Source organism: Aptenodytes patagonicus, chromosome 5 (assembly GCF_965638725.1).
Source record: "Aptenodytes patagonicus chromosome 5, bAptPat1.pri.cur, whole genome shotgun sequence".
NCBI lineage: Eukaryota > Metazoa > Chordata > Aves > Sphenisciformes > Spheniscidae > Aptenodytes > Aptenodytes patagonicus.
In genome coordinates, this window is record NC_134953.1 from 53,973,747 (window position 1) to 53,989,780 (window position 16,034).

At 37.7% G+C, this 16,034-nt stretch overlaps 1 protein-coding gene across 1 annotated transcript in view; it reads left to right on the forward strand.

Annotated features, from left to right (window-relative positions):
* Positions 1 to 16,034, forward strand: part of CDC73 (cell division cycle 73) — a 112,736-nt gene that overhangs the window by 36,015 nt on the left and 60,687 nt on the right. The window contains exon 10 of the mRNA XM_076339872.1: positions 3,671 to 3,735. Coding sequence (XP_076195987.1) covers positions 3,671 to 3,735 — 65 coding nt within the window. The remainder of the gene's footprint in view (positions 1 to 3,670; positions 3,736 to 16,034) is intronic.

A 16,034-nucleotide genomic window follows, 5' to 3' on the forward strand; every position in this document is an offset into this window, starting at 1 on the left:
TGTGCTGGTGCATGACTCAGCAGCACAGGTTCGAGCTGGTTTGGAAGGGAGGGGAGAAACATGCTGCTTTTGTGCTCTTAGAGGATATGGTACAGCATATATGCTGATGTATGCTGGGGGCACGTACCCTGGTGCTCCTGGTTGCTCCAAGCTGCTCGTTACTGTGGCTCGTCTTGTATCCCAGGTCTCCTTTTGAGCAGCTGTATCATGGTCAGCCACTGCTCTTGAAGAATGCTCTGGAAGAAGGGCCTCTCTGCTTTCTAGCCTGGTCCTTGATTGTCTTTTACAACCAGCTGTATTAACCTGGCTAACACCCTCGGCAATTTTTGAAGTGGGAATGCAGCTGGAACTGTGGAGTCCCTGACTCAGAAGCATTTGTTTTCTGCTTTGCATAGGCTGTATACAGTGAGTGGGGCTGAAGGTACTACTGTATGTGGCCGAGCGTACAAATTGTTGAGACCTTATAAAAAGGCACAAAAGTGCAAGTGGCAGGGCTCTTGCTTGTAGCAGTGTTTATTTCTGTAAGAAAAGTGAGTGGCTGACTGGTAGAATATCACATGGTGAATGTGAGAGGATCAGGTCAAAAAAGGTATATTATGAGAAAAGAGCGTCCGTGCTGTTACCAGTTAAAGGAGGGCTGCTGTGGTTATCTGGAAGCTGGCAATGCTTAATTCTCATTCACCAGTTGCTTGGGAGTTTGAGGTAGGAAATTTGAGAGCTGGTGGGCAGTTTGGGAGGTGGCTGCTTCTATTCATCCCACCCTACCTGCAGGTAGCAGACCCTGGAGTCGGCAGTAGACCTCATAGTGGCTGCAGTAACTGTTTGCAAGAATGTAAGTGGGTACCTACATTCTCCTTTGACCATTTAGCATCTCTTAGATTTACATAAATAAGGAAAAGTACTATGCCATTATTTACAGATTATCAGAACTGTTTTATTTATTACCTGAGTAGCTGTTAAATAGCATTGGAAGGCCTGTGTAGCTGCTGGAAACGTTCAGCAGGCAAGAGTGCCCACTAATGCTTGAGGCAACAGGTGGCTCTTCAGGATCCTAGTTGTTTGCTCCTCCTGCTAGGAGGAAGGGTCAGCACAAGGCTGGGCGCAGGAAGCTGGTGAGAGCCAGAGCCTCTGTTTAGTGGCTCTTGTGGCTCATTAAATGAACCAGGACACATTTTATCAGGGACTTGGGGAGATTTTTGCAAAAGGTGAAACCAGTGGCGGCTGAGCAGAAGATTGTTCCCTGCCAGATGCCTCTCTCCCCTTTGATTTACTTTTGAACTGTGCTGCTGGCTCTGTGGGCCCCTATTCCCTTTGCAATGCTGATGGAGACTTGGGTTAGGGTTTTTTAATTCATTAAGAAGGAATGCAAAGTTTTATTAGGGACAAAGTAGAAAGAGTCCAGTGGAAAGAAAGAACTGAAACAGGGAACAAACGTGTAGAACTAATTATAGAACCAGGATTTGTGCTGAGAGGAAAGGAACCATGGCAGGCCAGGCACAATAGGGTGCTACTTTGCTGGTCTTGTTAAGGGGTGTCTGTATTTTTTGGAGTTTGGGAAGAACATCTGGTCGAAATAGTTGGAAATTCTCCATGTCACAGGTGAGAGGAACCCATAATAGGTCAGTCTGGAAAGGTTCCTCTGTTGGTTACCTGAAATTCACAAACAACTGTCAGCCTAGATTATACACGTCTGATTTATGTCACACCAGGTCAGCAAAAGCATATCTTTAAGTTAAGGGAGCTCTACCAAGTATTCTGCAAGGCTCCAGGCACCACCTGAAATATTAATATGCTTCTTGCCCAGAAACAGTGACCTATATAGTCAAAGAGAAAACTGCTTTCCATGGAAGTGTTGATCGGATGCAGCTTCACTATCTTTAGCTCAAGTTCAGCTGTATGAGCCCTGAGCTAAGACTCAATACATAATTACATCTTGGGGTTGGGGGGAAGGGTCATAGGGCAATATCAGTTTATAAAGGGAAGCTAGGCTTCTCTTTCCTTTTTTTTTTTTTTTCGTAGAGAAGACTGCATTCATGTCGTGTCTGTACCTGCATTTTGCTTTCTCAGAATCAATTCTGTGTAGTTCAGAAATGTTAAATCCAGCAGAAGGGGAGGGGTGGGCTTGTGAAGCCAAGATGAAGAAGTGCTGGAGCTGAGGTGACTTTGTATAAAACAAAACATGGTCCGTAACACCAGGCCTCTCCACTTGGTAGTTGGTGGTAGGTCTTGTAGCATAATCGAGGGGGGGAAGGTAAAACCAAAAACAGTGTTCAGAAAGTAGATACCTATCTCTGTGGTGAGAGGACTATGATCAGTTTTCAATTCTTGGGTATCTTTTTCTAGGCACTGGAGAGTTATTAAATCTGGGAAACTTTTCTGCCTCATTTCCTACAAGTGGCTGATAATCTTTCTCATCTAAGGAAGAAAGAATGAGCAACCATAGATGCTTCCCAGAGCATCTGCATTGTTTTCAAGGTTGTCTGGGTTTCAATTTAAGTTAATTTTCTCATGATAAGAGCTAGAAGCTCTAACAGTCTTGAAAATCTAATGTTTTTCTTGGACTTTTTGCAGATTCAGGTATGCACGTTACTTTGATTCTGCATTATTTTTGGTCTGTTATGTTTTTGTGCTGATGCATTGTGTGAAGGTGATGTAATAAATGGCAATAATCTTCTAATTCCCAATAGCTGTTTCTGCACAGTATCAGTTACCTTTACCCAAGTCTAGTTGAAATAGCCCAAAAGTTGCTTAGGCGTAGACAAACGCTTGCTTATCATGGTTTGATTGGAGATTATCATGCCATTTTAAAGTATGAATTAATTGGGTGGTTGGTTGATAATGTCAGTTGACAGTAGATGCATGAGGCTAGGGAATTTACAAAAGGAAGAAGGCTTTCTTGCAAGTGCTGGTGGCAATATTCAGGATCTGACTTTGATCTTAGAGCGCTGAAAATAGGAGGACAGAGAAGGAGTACTCAAAAGCAAACTGGCTTGTGGCAGCAGGTTTAGTCACTGAGCACTTGCAGGCTTCTGGCACTTACTCAGCATAAATTCAGTCTGATTAAAACTACTTAAAAACCCCAAAACAACCCTTTTATCACCTTTAGTCTAGTAGTGTGAATTTATGCAGATTCTATCCTCTGCATCATATGAGAATGACATTGTTGCTCTTCTGCACTCCAGAAGTGAATTTATCATGTTAAGTGGCCACGGTTTTATAGTCAGCATATAAACCGGTTTCTTACTATGTATGTTTTTCCATTAATACAGCTACAAGTTGAATATGTTGCATTATAATGCATTCTGGGAATATGAGGTACTTCTCCATTTTGTAGTGAAGAGAATTTCTGAGACTGCATGCATGTTGTAACATATTCTCACAAAGATTTAAATTTATATCCTCTCTCTGGAGTGGTTTGAATGATTCTGTGCAGCAGGAAAAGCTTTCTCTGGTTACAGAAAGCAGAAATACCAAATGGACCTCTGTCTAAAGAAAACACAGATTTCCTAATTGCTAACCAGGTTTTGTATTGTGAACAGACCCTAAACCACTACCAACAGCAAGATGCGTTCTTTGCAAAAATAATTCCAAAGGTATTTCCAGCGTTGTCCATTTAGACATGACGTCCCTATGTTCATAATGATTTACAAGACGCTTTTTTCCTTTGCAGAAACGGAAGGCTTTAAAATTGATACCATGGGCACCTATCATGGAATGACTCTGAAGTCTGTAACGGTAAGCTAAAAGTCTTTTCTTAAATATGTTTTATAGAAGTGATTGTGTACTTAGATATCTATCTATCTTGTCAGCCTGGCCTAGGCTCTGGAAGGTCACTTTGGTTGACTAGCAGAATTGATGAAAGTTCTTCTCTGTGAAAAGATAAAACATGTTTTGATTTGGTCTGCACATTTTAGAGATCTTTGCTGAAGGGATTTGTCTGCAGTAAAAAGGTGTGCTGGGAAGGCTTCGCTGGCAGGTTCTTCTTGTGGAGGTGCAGCCTTTTTGTGTTCGACTATAAGATACCCAGATTTTTGCTAGCCTTATGTATGTCTATGAAGCACATCTTTCATAATTGTAAGTGATAAAACTCTGTTTCCTGCTCTGCGTTTAATAATAAATTTGTTTAGTGGTGGAAGAAGTTGACCTCTGCATTACTGTTGAAGCTTTCTAGCCTAGTGAGATGGACTTCTTTGTATGACTTTACAATGCTGTCAGTGGGAATTGCTACATACAGATAAGAAAGAGACACCCTCAAACAGATTTCTTCTTTTTTTTTTGGCCAATATTTGTCTGCTTTTTGAATGCTCTCAAACAAATGCTGTTTTGATCTGCTAGTAAGCAGGACAGATGCTACAAAACTAATGTAGAGCCCTCATTAAGGTTTTTGCCATCTGCATACCTATATGAATCTGATGAATAGACAGCACTAAACACTCTCCTAAATCCATGCGCTACTTCTAGTTTGCACTCCTAATTTGAACATAAAATAGTATCTTGAATGTAAATCTCTTAAAAACATTTAGAGTTTTTTCTTGTTTGATAAAAGTTCTTGCCCAAGTCTTTCATTCTCAACCTCCTCTGTACTTAAAATACTTGAAAAAAAAATATGGAAGGGAGTATTTTAAGGAAGGAATCTACTTAGTTCTATACAGTGTTGTTTCTAGATTAATTCAGAAATTGATTGGGTGAAGGAAGAAAATAACCCATTATGTCCAAAGATTTGTTCTTGAACCTTGCACGAATTTAGGGCTGCTTTATGAGGGATCAGTGTTGTTATACCAAACCTAGGTTTCTATGGTATAGTGTATCTGTTTCAAGTGGTGATGACTTGAAATGACTTAGTAAATAACTTAGTAAATAGGTTCTGTTTAAATTGTCCTGTGGGGTGGAAAAAGAAAGAAAGAAGGAAAAAAAAAAAGCAAGATTATAGTAAAGCAGAAATGTTGAAATGTTTTAAGCTTGTCAGTATAAAAACTGTAAAAGTGAAGGGATGCACAGTAACTCTAAAAATGATAATTTTTTTTAAGTTCATTAGAAAATAATTAAGGTTTTTTATTCTAGGAATCCTAGCTCACGTATTCAGCATACTACCTAGAGTTTTGAGGTAGAGTTATTAAACTGTCCTTGCTGGTTTCTTCCATTAAGAAAGAAAATATAACTGATCTTAAATTACTAGTAAATCTTTTTTTACGGTAAACTAGAATTCTTTTAAATAACTATTTAAGAGGTATTGCATGACTGCACATAAAGCATCATCTGGTGTCATGAGAAATATTAAAACTCCATCTGTCGTTTAGCGTTTTTCTAAGAAAGAACTTGTAAGGGATTTTTGGAGCCTTATTTTCCAGACTATTAAAAAGGTGCCCTAAATGTTTAGCTCATTCATAAATTGCAGTGCAATACTGACTTTGTGTTTCAGATGAGAGAGAAATAAATCTGTTAATTATGTGGTGCAGAAATGTTCATCTGTTTTTGTCTAAACTTTGTCACAGTGATGGACCACATAGTTCTAACCCATAATCTTCAGACTGTTGTTTTGTATAGAATACTTAATCTCCTACCAGTTAGCAAATTGCATATTATGCTTTTACTCAGTTTTTTTTGTGGTTTGTTCTTGTTTTTTATGCTAGACAAAACTAGGGAGGAAATGGGAAAGTAATTTCTTCCCCTAGAGGTTTAATGGAAAAAGGACATTATACTCATTGGCTAAATCATAGGAGTATGGAGGATAGCATTGGAATTGCATTCCACCTACATGATGTCATCTGCTATCCTCATAGTATTGGTATAATCCCTTTTGTGAACTCATCAATACTTCAAAGGAATTTAAGTGTTACGTAGCTCTGTGTTAGAGGCTGTCTTCAAGCTTCAGACCTCTGATTTCCAGGTTAATGGTGAAATTTGAAAGGTTCATTTTTATGCCATTGTTCTCCTTGACTTAGGTAGCTCCTCTGTTTCTTCTATGGTGTTTGTTTCCATTAATGTATTTATAGAGAGCAGTCATACTCTCTTACAACTTCTTGTTTTGCTGGACTAAACAAGTCTTACTGTGAAATAAGCTTTCGGTTCCCATGTGAGTTTTCTTTCTCTAGCTATTCCAGTTAGAATTCATCTTTTTTTTGAGCACGAAGAGGTAAAATTTCATGGAGTCTTCTAAGTGAGATCTCACCAATGGTTTGTAGAAAGGCATTAAGAAATTCTTACTGCTTCTGAAGTTATAAATATTGCCTTGAGATGGATGAATTATTTATTTTACTTTATCTTCGTTCTTTATCACTTTTTTGTATCTTCTTATTTTTGCTCTAGTTTCCACTTTGGTTATGAGTTGCATGTTGGAAGAGATTGTTTATCCTAGTGTGGTGGTTCATTTGAGTGTTTAACATTATCGGTAATATCATCTACCCCGACTTTTGTTCTCTCTGTGTTATATTGATTCCTTTGGCTTCCGTGTCACACACTGTCCTTTATTTTTGTCTGAACGAAACAGTTTGTTTTGATGGTTAGTCTTCTCTTTAAAAGGTTGATGGAGCCATTAGCTTCCAAAAGTTTTGATGTTGTTAGCAATTGGAAAAAACTTGGTAGATGTATGCTTATTACCTGGAGTGTAAACTGTGACCCACTGTCTGGAGTTGCCCACCTGGCTTTTCATGTAAAATTTGTGAGCAGCTTTTATTTGTTATGTGTTATATTCCCTACATGTCTTCCACTTGCACTCTGCCCTATTGTAATTCTCTGTAATGATTTTTATGAAATGTGCAAAACTTGTTTTGTGTTTGTTCTTGCTGAAATGTGAGTTGTACTAGATGCTTGTTCTTTTTAACAGCAAAACAAAAACTTCTGCATCTTGACTGCTTTCTTTTCATCAGTGATGTTGGAAACTTTCTTAGTATTCAAAATTTGTGCCAGAACAGATGGTGAATGGTGGGCTTTTTCTGAAGTAATGTCAGCTAAAATAACTTGTGCTGCTGGCAGTTCTTCCCTGTAACAGGGTTTTTGCTTAATTGGCACACTTACTTTCTCTTAGGAAGAACTGACTGGTTTAATGAATTTTTATTGTGAAGGCATGATTTCATTATTCTGGACCTGCAGTTGTTTATAACATGACAAATTCCTCAGCCTTTTTTTTAGTACCTGTGGCACCTTCTATTTGCCTGGATTGATGATGTTTTGGAAACAAGTAAGCCTAGTGGTGGTAGCTCTGGCTATCGATTTACCCAGCAGTTCATGTTGCGAATTATGCAGCATGACTTTTAGAAACCTACAGGTCTATCTGCAGGCTTCACTTCAAAGCATAATCCCCTGTATAGCAGGGCAACTTCTGTCTTTTAAGTAGGAAAGTTTACTGTTTGAGATGGATCAAATAAGAACTATGGAAGATAAGTATGTTAGTATTTTTGTACCACGCAGGGTGTGAGGGAATGCTGAGAGAGAATCTTAAGCTGATATTCTCAACGTGTTCTTTCTTACTTGTGTAAATTTGACATGTTCAGGGCATTAGCCTTCTGCTTTTCTAAAAGAGAAATTTAACTTGGAGTCTAAGCCAGTGTCATCTAGTGGAAGCCTAGAATGGGGGTCTGACCTTTTATATATAATGAAATTCAATTTTGGACTACTGGTTTCTATAACTAGAATATGTGAAGTATTTAACTGTTACTATAGTTTGAGATGTCAAGATTAGAAGAAACTAGCTATCTACACCTATGTCAGGATATGGAAGAAGTTGCTTGTTTCATGACTGTCTGATAAAGCTGGCTTTTATAGATTGGTACTACAGCGTATCCTCTTCCAAGCTGGGGGCATGCTTTGTATTGACTGTGTGCGCATGCAAATAATACTTGTTTCTCCATGACAATAATAGCCACAGTGATGCTGGTTTTACTCATCTTTGTGTTTTTTCTTAAGTTTTCATTACTTCAATATGAAAGAAAGGAATAGAGTGATAGCCTGTGGAGTTCTGTGGAATGATTTCCTCTGAGTTCTGAGCGTCCTGACTGGTCGTGAGCTGTGATTCAGTGTGGTTATAAACTTGGGTGCAAGCAAGAAAGATCTGCGTAGTATTGCAGTAGGCCCTTGTAGAAATTACTTTGTTGCCTTTCCTAATTGCTAGAAAGCTCTTCTGTTTTTAACTTCTGGTTTCTTTTAGTATTCACTGCTGCTGAAGCTCAGAAGCTTCCTTTGTTTTTTGTTTTTGCTGCTAGTAATGGAATCTGTCATTGATCATCGGCACTCATAAGCAGCCAGAACTACTGTTGGCATTTCTTTCTCTTACTGTTCAGTAAACAGGTGGACACAACAGCTCTTTTAGGTATTGAGATGATACGCTTAGCACGTAGTTTGGGGCTATGCTTGAAGAATCAGTATAGTTAGTGAGGGTTTCAGTTGAGGCACTTCGCTTGTAGCAAACTCAAATGGAAATTTCTGCAGTGTATTCAAACATGTAAGTTTTCTCTCTAGTAAGAAAATCTATGTAAGCTTTCAGTGCTTCTGAGTTCAGCGATAATGTTTTTCCTACAAATTAACAAAAGTAATATCCATCTTTCCAGTGTAAACTGTCAGGCTTTACAACAATCTCTCAGTTGTAAAATTACCCTGAGTAAACATATGAGACTATCAGTAATTAAAGAAAATACATTACATTTCAGTCAAAACAAATACATTCCACAGTCCTGACAGAAAACAACTAATAAAAGAACGGGGTCCCTATGTAAGCCACAGTACAAGCAGGCTCAGTTTCAGAAGAATTGGAAGACTGGTTCAGCACCTCTAAGGTCAGCAGCGTTTTTCATCAGTTTGTGGTCAGCATTGGGTTTTGAGCACTAACTAATCAAAGGACGTTGCTGTTATTGCCCCCAAAATCTTTTGAGTATGTTACAGTCTCAGTGGTTTTATTATTTTAACTGAGAGGTTCTTTAACCTCTGGTGTATTTTCAGAGGATTAGTGTGTAGTAAAATGAAGGTAAATGCTAAGTTTCTGGCACCTTAAAGACTGGGCCATCGGAGAGGAAGCGTGTTGGGGCAGAAGCAATTGACGTGGTGTATGCACATGTTTTTTATATAAAAGACTTCAGATAATTGATGTACTTCTGTGTAAGTAAGTAAATCTATGACATCTTTTTTTAATTTATTATGAGGAATTAAGATTGTGATTCAATGCCAAAACCTGAAATGACTTTTCAGAAGCATATGGTGAAATTGGGCGTTGTCTCTCAATATACAGATAAATAGCACTTACTTTAAAAAAACAAATAAAAACTTAATACATCTTAAATGACATAGGAGAGATATAACTACTTATCCACGTCACCAGATTTCTGTGTCACATCCTAATCTCATTAAAATATTTGAGAGCAGTGGTATTGAGGGAGGAGTCAACAAAACAACAGACTCTTTCAAAGTGTTTGAAACGGGCTCTGAAGTGGAGCGTAATTTTCACGCGGTCTGTGCATAAGCTGGTCATTATTCTCGACGCGAGTGTAATACCAGCCTGCCCACACCCCGCTCCCCTCCGTGGGCCGAGCAGGGTTCTGTGAACTCTCTGTGTGCATACCGTTCGGTTTTAAACCATCGAGGAGATGAAGAAAACTGTAATAATTGTCTATTAGAAGTGTTCCATAGATGATGCTGGTGGTAGAGACTTCTGTTTTCATTGGATTTGTAAATTTTTTTCATGTTAAGTATATTTATCTGTAACTGTAATTCAGACATAACCATGAGGTTCTTGGTCCATGAGGGTTAAGGGCTAACTCAAAAAATCCTTGATCTGGAGAATTGGATGTTTCCCCAGAATAGTCTGCCAGCAACCTTACACTGCTCTGGGGCAACAGACTAGAAAGCCTTGTGTGTCTATATTACTCTAATGAGAGTGGGTGAAATGCAACAAAGTTTTCTAAGAACTATTACTGTATTTTATATTTAAGGTCCACACAACAGTTTCAGTGGTTGGCATTTCATTGCCTCAGTTGTGTTTCAAACTCTCCTTTAAAGAGTTTTAGTGTAAATAGTCAAGCCGATAGAGACCAAGGAAAATCACATACAAATGCTGCTTTCAAGAAAACGTGTTAGGTTGAACAATGCTGCACTCGTTTTCTCAGTGACTGTAAATCACGTACATCTGTGCCAAGATATCTTGCCATTGTACTGCATTATACAATAGAACTGCCTGTTTTGTTCCTTATAATAGGTTTTATTTTATTTTGCAAGAACTGCAAGTTCAAGAAAAGAAGTGGATGTTGTATAACCAGTCACACATCTGGAAGTTAGGCATTGCTATGTTGCCCAGTATGCTACTGAACAAAAGAGGGAGCAAGACCTAGAGCCATCTAGCTTTGTTACTGAATGAACGTGTCTGAAGTCACTGTTCAGTGTAAAACTCGATTGTGTCAGCGTGCTAAGTGTGCTTGTGGCATGCCTGTCAGGTCCTTGAGCGGTTTAAATGGAGGAGTGCCAAGTATGAGAATCTGAAGTATTTCTGAGTATACATTGAAGTAGAGCTTTAGACATCCAGGGAGCTTTACATACAAAAGCTTGGGAGCCTTAAAAATTCTTGGTATGAGTTTTAAAATGACTTGCTAGACCTGTCTTGACCTAAAGCTGAATGATATGAATTTATTTGCTAGTCCTATGGGTGTCCCTTGAGAAAACTCATCTGCCGTGTACGCTGTGCACTAGGACTTAGATCCTTTACAAATGGTTCAGGAGTCACTCTTGTTTGGAAACATGAACCCCAAATAAAAACATCTAGGAAACTTCATTTGTGTTCTTTGAATTGGATGTCCACTTTCTGCTTGAATCCTATATAGGTGCTTAGATTCATTTGTGTTTCTCAGGTCTTAAGATTTGTGTGTAATACCTATTAATGAAAGTTTTATAGGGCATTGCTCAATGATACCAGCTGAACTTGTTTTTTATACTTTGTCCTAAGTCAAACATCATGTGCTTTACACAGCTTATATGTGAAACAATGTTGACAGTGTATTTCCCTCTACAAATTATCTCCAAACATCTACTGAATATGTAATAGCTGCATCTTCAACTGACAGTTCGTCGTCAAATTTCTTCTAATGAGGAAAGAACAACTAAGCTATAATGTAGTGTTGTAATTTATTCACAACTATTGAAGCCAGTATAAAGGTCTTACAGACCCAGTAGAAATGAGCATGTGACAGATGGGGGACCAGAAGGTAGTTCACTTTAACATCCCTTCTTCTCCCTGCAAGTTTATCCACATTTGCCAAAATAATCACATGGGTAGCCATCCCATTGTCTTTGAATAAGTTTTAATGAAGTTTTGAAGGTTTCTAACACGCTTTGCAATTGATGATACAGTAAATAAATCAAAGTTACAATTCAAAGATTTAATGATCAGCTGAGTCATTTATGTAACTAATCTGAGATGACTGAGTCAAGATTTCCTTCTCTGTTCGGTTGTTGAGATTATACCATTGTCATTAGGCCATGTGACACTTTACTACTTGGTTATTTGCTCTTAATGGATTAAGATACAATTCATTATTTGTGGAAACAAGTTTTCTGCTTGGAGTACTTGCTTATATGTAACTTAGCATCATAGTCATACCTTTTTCTGAGCTTGGAAAGTAGGATAGCTTGACTGTTGCCCTAGCAACATCCATAGGAACATGCCTCAAAGCCCAGTCTCATGTACATCTCACTCATGCTACTTACTACTACTTAGTTTAGCCAGAGCAAATTCTCCTTTATGAGGTTTTTTTTTTTATTTTTACAAGTTCTGTACTTTGTCCTTATTGTCAAGGCCCTCTTTGAACATTGTTAAGGACTGTTGTTTCAATTTGTGGACTTTGTTCTGGAATTGCTATTTTAAAGGTCCACTTCCTTTCCTTCTTCTTGCAGTTGTGGGTTTGGTTTGGGTTGGTTTTTCCTTATATTGAACTCTCTCTCAGTATGTGGCTGTTAGTGTTTGAATCCAACCAGAGGGTATCTCAGTGTGGCAGACTTTCTTCACAGGTGTACAGTTATTACAAGCGTGTGTTATAGGCAGGTGTTCTTTAGTTCTTGCATCAGAGTATGTAAGGCAAAGATAGTATTTTCTAAGCACATCAAACCTGCAGAGCTCAGAATTGAGACAGATCTTGGGAGGCAAACGTTAATGAAATGCTAAGATAAGACCACTGATTCTTAGTCTTTTGGGGGATGGATTATAAGTGATGTCATTCAACACTATTTCAACGTAGTGCAACATCGCTAATGAGGAGGTCCAGTTAGAATGGCAAAATAGGTGATATTTTTAAGCCTTTAAGGCAATTCCTTCTTGCACCATTTATGAAGGTAATTGATTTAGGCTGACTATATTTTGGTCTCGAATAAGTTGGTGATTTTTATTGTTCCATCTAAATCCCGGTGTTAATCTGCCTGTGTCTTTTATGCAGCTGCATGCTGTTGCTGTTAAATCTGCATCCTCGCTTTCTGGATGTTTAAATGTGTTTGTTTTATCTTTGCTAGGACAATCTATAGGCAAAGTCCTGGTTTACTTGGGTTTGCTACTGGTGGTCCTGGATACACTTTGTTTCAGCATAGGCTTTCTCATTAGGTAAACAACTGTAAAGACTATATAATGAACTCTGCATTAGTTATGGCTCACTCAACTAGCCATTAGGCCATACTGATCATGCCTTCCAGAATATACCTGTGATTGCGATCTGCTGAGCTGCCATCTGGAGTTATATTTATGTTTTCACTGAGCAATATGCTATTGCGGAAACTACTTGCATCACTGCTGCTGGAAGGGTGGTTCTTTGCTCTTTATTCATCTAAAACTTTCTTAAAGACACTGCTCAGCTAAGCTAAGTGAGTTAAGGGGAGACCTGCGTATGTGTGAAAGTGCGTGTAGGCAAGCATTGAAAGATGTATTGTCTGTTTTAATTTTCATTCACCACTTTCTATTTTGCCCCCTTTTATTCCCAAAAGGATTGTGGGGTTTTCTGGAGGCTTTTGGTTTTGGGGTTTTCTAAGTCACAGGAACCTCACATGTACAGGACTTGAGGCTTAACACTGAAGGTACTGATAGGGTAAAAAAAACCCATCTGGTTTCTAATCTTTATGAGTCAATAAATGCATAGTGTGAATGTGAATTTCTTTGAAATACAACATTCTGATTTTCTTTTGAAGTGTAAAAGCGATGCTCAGATTTTTGTTTGCTACTATATGAACATATTAATCTTCAGTACTTACTATTTCAAATGATGGTTTGTCCAATGTACTTAAAATGTCAAATTTATCTAAAGCAGTTGGTAAATTGAAAGAAATTGATAAATAACTTTGAGAACAACTGTTTTTTTACAAATACATATTTTGAGTAGCTAGGGTATAAAACTTTTGGTTAGACTTCATACAACGTGAATATTAACAAAGCATGTTTTTATTTCACCTTGCATTACCATCGCATTTGGCAGACTAAGTTTTAGGAAGTTGAACTCTTCAGTTGGTTTGCTGCTTTAGGAGACTTAGGATGTATTATTGGAATTAAATAATTAAATAAGCTTTTTTGGCTCTTTGAGGTTAAAAGCCAGCGACGCTTTCCCTCCATAAAGGTATATGAGTGGGTTTTGTGCATAAGCAACAGATATGCTTTTAAAATTCAGTTAAAGTGTGAAGCAAAATTTTGTGTGACTAAGCAAAGTGATGTAGTGATGTAATAAGATTGCTTGTAGTTAACTGTCAGTCTAGCTGCTGTAAATTTGTAGTACTTTTATAATATTTTTTTTTTTAAATTCTAGGTTTCTTCATAGGGAATAAAAGTAATGTATTTTTTCTCTATAATCACCTAAGTCTCTCCTCCACCTAAGTAAAGTGGGTATCTCCTCATACCCTACCTTGACCTGGAAGAAAGGGCTGTTGATGAGTTAGAGATGTTTGCTTTTGGGTGGCTTGGTGCTGCCATTTTGAGGAGATAGAGAAAAAGCACTTCCTGCCTTTCCCTCCTTGGGAGCAATAATTTGAGGGTTTCATTTCCCTGGCCAGCAAATTTCATAAAAATTGACAAAGGCAATAACTTTTCTACAGGTTTTATTGAAATTGGAAAGTAGGTTCAAAACACTGCGGAAGAAGGGAGGGAATGTTACTAAAGTAGGCTGCTAACAGATCTGTTTCCTGAGGGCGGGGGAAAACCCTCTCCTTTTACTTTGCGATAAGGAGACTTGAGGGTGCATCATGCAGCAGTATTCATCAGTCCTACTTATTAGTTATCTTTGGAGCAGTTGATGTAAATCAGGCAAACATTGCAATGTTACTGAAATTAAAATGGAATCCAGTTGTCATTAAAAAAGATAATTTGATTAATTGTGTGTTTTATTGTGGTTACTAAGTAAAACAAAAGACTTGTGGATGGAGAGGGCTTTATAAGGCCTTAAGCCAAATATTTTGTAGCTAATAATATATACAATATAATATACACAATATGTACAGCTACCTCATATTAGTCTATAAAATCCATTCTGTTTTAGGGTGACATCATATGCTGTAACAAACCACCGATTTTATAGTAGGTTTCACATGTATAATTAGGTCTGGAAAATAATGTCATGAAAAAGCTTCCAAAAATATCTGGACATGAACAGCAGGTGAAATGCAGATTAAAGTAGTAAAATACATATTAGAATACTAAATGGATCATAATGCTATCTTAGAAATGAAAATCTAAAGGGACTCTGGACTGCCTGTTGTAATGTTACATCTAGTTTTAAAGGGCAGTTTTATAGTTGGCTCAAATTTCATATGTGAAATTTGAACATGTAAATCAACTTCCTTGTTCATACCTGAAATCTTTTGAAAATTATATTTACTTGTTTGTTACAGTTGCCATTCAGACTAATGAAAGAATAGCCTAATCAGGCAGTTTGCTCACCTTTATTTGGATGTACTAAATATTTAATAAGGGTAACTTTCATACACATGTTATTGTGCCATACGACAAAACCACATATTCAATATGTTTCTTATATTCCTTCCCCTGGCAGTTCTCAGAAAGACTCTTAATGTCCTTTTCTTTTCTTCTTTGGAAAGCTGCCTGTAGTTGGCTTGTGTTATCAAACAGTGTGAATTGTAATTCCTTCAAATATGAACGTAGGTATTAGAACCTTCTAAACAATGAGTACTGTAACAATAATTCTTATGCAGGAAACATTTTATAGATGGAAATTTACAATACACAGAAAATATTTTCAAGTATTATTTTATCACTCCTTTATATGGAGCTGAGAGGAAAAGAATATAAAAGGTAATAAGTACTCAACATCCTCCAGGTTAAGATCAAGAATGTATTAAATTTAAACAGTAGTTACTAGTATACTAATATTTGTGAAAGTTCTCAGTTATGAATAAGAATCATACCTTTAAGGAAATAACGTAACTTTTTCTGATGCCTCTCATAAGTGGAATGAAAATGATTGATAAACCTGACATTTAATATTTGGCAAACTTCAAGGAGTTTCTGCCTTATGTTCAGTAAAGTGATGTTTCTTTAGTGAAGCCATATTTAAACTATATTAAAATGCATAGAGATATATTGATACTTCATAAATGTGGCATAACTAAAGAATGTTCACAGCTTTGAGAAATATGTTATGATCCTTTCTTCCCTTTCTTCCCTTTCTTCCCTTTCTTCCCTTTCTTCCCTTTCTTCCCTTTCTTCCCTTTCTTCCCTTTCTTCCCTTTCTTCCCTTTCTTCCCTTTCTTCCCTTTCTTCCCTTTCTTCCCTTTCTTCCCTTTCTTCCCTTTCTTCCCTTTCTTCCCTTTCTTCCCTTTCTTCCCTTTCTTCCCTTTCTTCCCTTTCTTCCCTTTCTTCCCTTTCTTCCCTTTCTTCCCTTTCTTCCCTTTCTTCCCTTTCTTCCCTTTCTTCCCTTTCTTCCCTTTCTTCCCAAGACTTACTTTGGCTCAAGTAGGCTTGGCCAGTTTTGTCTCCTACCACATTCTCCAGAAGGAAGCTAAATTAATTCTGTCCGTAAGAAGATTAAAAGCTGATGGGGTGGGCAGATGTTTTCTTTTCTCAAGGGTGAAGGAAG